Source organism: Poecile atricapillus, chromosome 2 (assembly GCF_030490865.1).
Source record: "Poecile atricapillus isolate bPoeAtr1 chromosome 2, bPoeAtr1.hap1, whole genome shotgun sequence".
NCBI lineage: Eukaryota > Metazoa > Chordata > Aves > Passeriformes > Paridae > Poecile > Poecile atricapillus.
In genome coordinates, this window is record NC_081250.1 from 130,556,127 (window position 1) to 130,563,164 (window position 7,038).

General features: G+C 38.2%; 1 protein-coding gene across 1 annotated transcript in view; it reads left to right on the plus strand.

Annotated features, from left to right (window-relative positions):
• The window catches only part of LOC131576749 (neural-cadherin-like), a 40,082-nt gene extending 36,162 nt beyond the window's left edge, over positions 1 to 3,920 (plus strand). The window contains exons 30-32 of the mRNA XM_058833746.1: positions 1,236 to 1,489; positions 2,390 to 2,544; positions 2,991 to 3,920. Coding sequence (XP_058689729.1) covers positions 1,236 to 1,489; positions 2,390 to 2,544; positions 2,991 to 3,392 — 811 coding nt within the window. The 3' untranslated portion in view covers positions 3,393 to 3,920. The remainder of the gene's footprint in view (positions 1 to 1,235; positions 1,490 to 2,389; positions 2,545 to 2,990) is intronic.
• The last annotated feature ends 3,118 nt before the right edge of the window (positions 3,921 to 7,038 follow it).

Sequence of the window (7,038 nt, forward strand, 5' to 3'; positions counted from 1 at the left end):
TCATGGACTAGACTTGCCTTTTTCTGCAAGTCTGGTATGGAACCAATTTACTCCACTTTTTTTTCCACGGTGAGAAGATCACCAGAAGGCCAGTGAGAAAATGAAATGTCCTTTGATAAAAGGTGGATTGCAAAGCTTTGGTTTGTCCTCTGTATGAAAATACTAATATACTGTATATATACACATTGATATATACATATATGTATATCTTTATATATCTATACATAGATATATAAAGATATCTATATTTATATATATATATATGTATGTTGCAAATTCAATACATATTTACATATAATTCCTGTAAAGAAGTTTAAATTAATTATAATTTGTATGAAACAATGAGACTTTCAAAATTAGATTGTCACAAAACTGGATTCTAAAATTGGCTTCCAGGGCCAGAGCCAAAGCCCAACAGCTGTTATCCTACACAGTCAGTTTCTTGGAGAAGATCCACTATTTAAAGAAAAATTTCAAAATATTTATTAAAATATGCACATCAAAATACAGGCATTCCTGTTTAAAAAACCCAAACATCAATACACACAGGACTGAGATGAGGAGTCACTTGAATTCTTGGCAAAATTTGGCATATCTGAAGTCTGGTGATTCTTTGCTAGAAGAAGCTGTGATATGGTTTTAAGTGTGCCTGGGGACACTCCATTCTTCAGACTGCTTCTGAAAGAACAATATGAAGTCTCTGCCATTTTTTCAGTAGAATTTCTTCTTTGGATTGCAGAAAGAAAGTCTGTGACCTCACACCATACCTCCAGGGCCTCTCCAATTACACACAAGAAGAAATCAATCCTAAAAGACAGGATGAGTCATTCTGAGGAGGTCAATGACATTTCTCCCCAGGATCCGAAGGAACATTACTAAACTTATAGCATGTGTTTACTAGCTCTTTTCCTATTGATCTTTTAGGGACTTGGATTAGAACATGGATGTAGAAAAAGGGTTAGTCAGAAAGTGATGGCTCCCTCTTTTAAGGGAAGAGTGAAGCTCTTCTGCGTATCTTCTGGATCAGGAAATCAGAACATGTGTTCATGTTTTCATAAGTCTACTAGCTCACTAAGTTAGACTTTCCATGAATCTCAAACTTTCGATGTGGATTTGTGGTTTGCTTGAAAATAATTAAACTTTACTTTAAAGAAACAGTACCAAACTTTGCACAAGACAACACAGCTCCAGATGCTTTACTTGCCTATAAGATATCATCTGCTTTGGTTGTTCAGGTGCCCAGCTGGGAAAGTGGAAGTGACTGACACCCTTACAGGGCTCAGACACTGTATCTCATCCCCTTGTGGACACTGGACCTGTAGAAACGGAGGTACCTGTGTGGCTCAATCCCAAGACAAGACTATCTGCCAGTGCCCTGAAGGTTACAAGGGAAGATGGTGTGAAATTAGCCAGGTGAAGGCTGGAAGACCTGTTGGACTAAGCTCTGGCTCTATTCTGGCAATCAGCATGTGCCTCCTTGTCTTCCTAGGTAGGAGATCATGTAACTTTTTTCCTTATTCTTAATCTTGTACTTTGTTCCACTGAATTAAGTCTGCTTTACCTTTGAGTGTTGTGATCAGTTTTTCACCTTTTCTGGAGATCACTGTTTGAGGATGCCAAGAGATAGACAACAGCACATAGTTACAGTTTACTTGCTTTGAAGACAGTTCAAGCAAAGATAGGTTTTTCTCTTCCAGAGTCACTTACTTTCAATCCTTCTTAAGTAAGAGCTTTCCATCTTTGTGTGCAACTCTGTGTGCAGCCACATCCATTTGAAACTCCCATCTATCCTGAGCCCTTACATTTGTAGTAGGTAGGGCCTACAGCTACAAATGCTCTTCACATGTTATGAAGGAAGAGATCTTCTAGAAAGTTCATGGTCTTAAAAGGCAAGCCTCATTAAAAGTGTGGGCAGAGAGAGAAGTTTAGTGTGTCCTTTTACAGCTGCACTTTGGCTGAAAAATTAATAACACCATAAAAATGTGTTGATGTTGATAAACTACGTACACATCTCATAATAGCAAAGACTCCATGATTATATTACACTTGTAACCTTCATTAAAACAGTGGTTTACTTACTTTGGGTATCTTATTTACTCAGGATTGGTGAAAGGCCAGAGATTGGCCAAAATGCCTTCTATTTAAATGGATTCCTTTAGGTAAGTAAAATACCCTTTTAATGAAGCTTATGATGTAATATACATAGATTATTCTTTACATTCATGAATTTAAGTTGTTTATGTTTTAACAATACTCATTTCTTACCTGCAAATTTAGTTGTCAAATTAAGAGTTGATTTAATATCTCAGGAATCATATAACTACTTGTCTATAATGCAACATATTTTGTCATATGACATATAACAAATATGTGTCTTTGTTTCTTCCAGCACTCTTGGTTTCCTACACAGTGTGGAGTCAGTGGGGAAGTTCAGGGTTTCGGAAAGGAGGAATTTACCACATTCCTGAAGAGCGCGAAAGCTGGGAGGATGTTAGGGAAAATGTCTTCAATTATAATGAAGAAGGAGGTGGAGAACGTGATCAGGTATGATGCAGCTTCAATCCAGCTTTGAAAATCCAACCTCTCCTCACTTTCCCAGACCTTTTAGTCAACTTATAATCAAATTGGCTTTTTTCTTTCTTTTTTTTTCTTTTTTTTTTTTTTTTTCTTTTTTTTTTTTAACCTGAAGTCCTCTTAAGTGGCAGGCTTGTATTTCAACCCAGTCTGCATCTTTAATGATGCTGGTCATGTCTACCCACCTCAACGGGAGCTGTTCTGGACACAGCATTGTTGCTTTAGCTGCAAACTGTTGTTACATGAAAGGATATGCCATGATCTGAACTTAGTCCTCTGAACTAGGCACTCTCTTCTTCAACTTGTATAAAACTCACGAAATTCAGTCTTGTGTTGCCTTGTGTTGTAAAACATTTTTTGAATCAGTTTCCTTTTGAGTTGTTTCTCTCTAATATTTGCATTCTCTTTGTTTCCAGAATGCTTATGATATAGATGAACTGAAGAAACCTCTCCATAAAATTCCCCACTCCTCCTTGCGAGCAGCTGCTCCACACTCCAGGACACCAACTGGCCCAAAAAGAGACTCTCTCCCAAAACATGCACATCAAAAGCAAGCAATATCAGCTGTTACCAGCATCCCAGACTTCAAGGAATATGTTTCTCAAATCATACGGGATGCAGACAATGATCTAAAGAGTTTTCCAGCTGACACTATTCATTTTTACTGCTTGGAAGGGCAATGCTCTCTAGCAGGGAGCCTTAGCTCATTAGATTCCAACAGTGGGGATGAAGATCTAAATTATGATTGCCTCCAAGAGTGGGGGTCAAAGTTTGAGAAGCTTAAAGAACTCTATGCGGTCTCAAATGAAAATTTGTAACCAGATTTAAAGAAACTTGACAAATTGTCATAACATATGGACATTACTTTTAAAAATGCCCTTTTTTTATATATATATGTTACATCAAGTAACTGATACAAATTTTTTAGTTACAATAGCATGATATACTCACTTTTCCCAGGAGTGATTATCTGAATGATCTTTTTATATGCACTGTACAGTTATTTCATTATATAAGTGCAAAGACTTTTAAAGCATGAATTTTCTTGAAAACTTTGGAATGTAGGATATCTATAGAATAGTATTATAATATCCTTTTTTTATTTGTGTAGACCACAGTGACTTACTAGAATTATCCTGGATGCAAGAACTTGAATTATTTTCTCCCTAGTATTAATACAAAGCCTATCAGGTGGGTAACAATGCATGGGGCATTCTTTTTTAAAATGGAATTAAACTTAGACTGTGAAATAATTATTGCCAATGTTAAATATAAAACCTTTACAATTTCTGGTTTTTTGTCAATTTTTGTTTTATTCTCCAAAATTCTGCTCTTCCTTGGCATGACACAATGCACCTCACTCACTGTTACAGGCTGCCCAGCTCTGTGGGACTTTTTCTGTCTGATCCTTTTTCTAATTACCTGTATGAAAGCGAAAAGAGTAGCAAGATTCCATCTGTGAACATGACTTTGTGACAATTTTACACTCTTAAAGGCAGTTGTGAGACCTGGAAAAAGTTTTTGTTCAGTAAACTTTTATGTCCAACTTTGCTTTTCACATGGAACCCTTCTTCAAAGTGTGCAGCTGGAAAACAGAAGAGCTAATAGCAGGTGTGAAGACAAGCTAGAAGGGCATCCAGGCAAAAGTTGGAACTGAATTCTTTCAGTCAGGACAGTCATTGTTAAAATTGGGATCCTCAAAACAGAAAGCATGGGAAACCTAGGCTCTACTCCTTTGCCTCCTCTTGCTCTCCAATAAATGACTAGTTTTAGTGGGAAAAAAAGGCAATCAGAAGTTTCTGAAATCTGACATTGACCTGAACACTCACTTCTATGGGTGTGGTAAATCTTTCATGGGTTTTTTTCATTTTTTCATGAAAAATGTCATGGGTAAATCACTTTGTTCTTCCCATTTCTCTCTTAACCTCTCTGAGGTGGGGCAGCTCCCAATGCATGAGGTGATGTGTGAATGTTAGTAGGTGCTTACAGAGTGCTTGCAAGCTCTGAAGCACCAAGGGTTTTTTTAACTGTTTTCAACTCAGTGGGATTTTTTAATTACCATGATACTCAACATTTGTTTTTTATCAAAGTCTTGACACTTGCTTTGATTTATAATTAATGTTTTAAAATTAGGTCTTTCATCACTCTTCATCATTTTACTTGGCATACAGAATGCAAATGTAATTTAGTTTTGTACCTAGAAGGAAGATTTTGATACTCTTATAACAAAGAGTTTACATCAAAAAATGATTGAACAGAAGTACCATGTGACCTGAATAAAAAATTTGCATTCATTTCATACAATTATTTGTATCAATGATACTAAATTAGTAATATTTATTAGAAAGATTTGGAGAACAAGTCACCATGAGCCACTCCTTCATGCCAAAACCTCATATAGGCTGGGCACTGATCATTCTTACAAGTCATAAAAAAGAAATATGGTGGATATATTAACATATAGCCACATCTTGTTTAATGTAAATTTTTCCTCCTTTCTGAAGATGTATGTGTAGTGTGGTAATAAACTACAACATTTCTTACACCAAGGGACATTACATAAACTGTTGCTGCAAATGAAAACTGCTGAGCCACAGAACTTCAGTAATGTGGCTCTTCCAAGTGTTGAATTCTTACAACATTTCCGTGAAGTGGATATACATTCTTATTACTCTTTATTAAGATGCCTCTTCTGAACTTGGTATCAAGTAAAGCTTAGCATAATTATTGGTAAACTGTCTCTTCCAAAAGAGACTAATTTGAACAATGTGCTACAAATCATGCTAACAGACTATGATCTCCCTGAGAGTTACTTTGTAATTCATATTCTGAAATTGAACACTTTACATATGGATGCATTAAACAATAACTCAGGAAAGCTGATGCAGTAATGTCGTTCTAATTAGGAACGGCGGAAAGAACGACACGGACTCTCAAGGGAGTCAGAACAGGAGAGAATCTCTAGTTTATTGTTACATTCATGTTATATAGACTAGTTCATGAAGAGTACAGAAAGGAAACTCTTATTGGTTAGTAAAGTGCTACATTACCATCATTGGTCAGTGGGGTTTACCACCCCCTGACCTTCTCCTGCAAGGAAAACACGGGAATCAGAAAACAGCACCTGCAGGCTGTTTTCTGTCTTTGAGGATTGTTTTGAATCCTCCCATGAATTTCCCAGGCTAGCTTCTCAGGCAGGCCTGGCAGGCCATGGGGCCTGCAGCCTGCTCCAAAGCTAGCCTCCATACAGTAATTATTTTTTTCCCTCAAATAACTGAACACACAGAGTAACATGCACGACAGAAGATAAATGGCAATAAACTCAGGACATGTAATGGACTTGTGTCCTCATGGAAGACCCTCCTCGGGTCAGTTATACAGAATACTAATAGCTGAGAGCTGCACATGACAGCCCCAAGAGTCACACCATTTGCCTGAAAACATGGTCCAAATACTGCTTGAACTGTCAGGCTTGATACTGCAACCACTTCCCTGGGTGGCCTGTTCCACTGCCCAACCACCCTCTGGGTGAAAAACTTTTCTAGTACTGTAACATTGTATGTAATCATATATCTACACTGCAAACCTCCTGTGCAACCATTGTGAACTCTTTGCTTGGTAAAATATTAGAGAAACTCAGCCAATTACTGATACAGATAAAAGTTTCTGCTGGTCATCCTGCCTCTCCCCAAGATATCTACATTCGAAGAACAGGGATACCTGAAAAGCTTCAGAACCAGACCTGGCTAGTTGCAGTTGAGAGAGTGGCACAGTCAGACATGGACTATGCAAATGCTGACACCTTAATAACACTGGAAGTTGTTACTGCTGAAAGAGTAGCTCTTCTGCCACTTTATTCATAAGATGGACATGGAGCTGTTGGAGGAAGTCCAGAGGAGGGCCATGAAGTTGGTAAGAGGACAGGAGCATTCCCACTATGAAGACAGGCTGAGAAAGTTGGAGCTGTTCAGCCTGGAAAAGAGAAGGTTATGTGGAGACCTCATAGCAGTCTCTCAGTATCTGAAGCAAGCCTACAGGAAAGCTGGAGAGGGATTCTTTGTCAGGTACTGTAGTGATAACACAAGGAAGAATGGGTACAAACGGAAAGAGGGGAAACGTAGGTTAAATATTAGGAAAAAATTCTTAACCGTGTACATAAAAGCCATGCTATGGAAAGCTAATGTCCATAAAGAAGGCAGGAGTCCTGCAATTTTATTCTAATAAAGGGAGAAATTCCACTAGGCCAATTCCCCATGGGGTCTCTTGAGGTTTTGGAGGATGCAGCCTCCTTTTATCCTAAACTCCTGACCGCATGTTGGCCTCTTCCTTTCCACACTGATGAGGTCCCAGGGAAGTACAGCCTTCCCGAACCACCTACCACATATTCCCCCCAAAACACGTATCGTCATTTTCCCCTATAGTTCAGAAGTTCAGACTGTCTGGGTTCTGCGCATCCACCAAAAG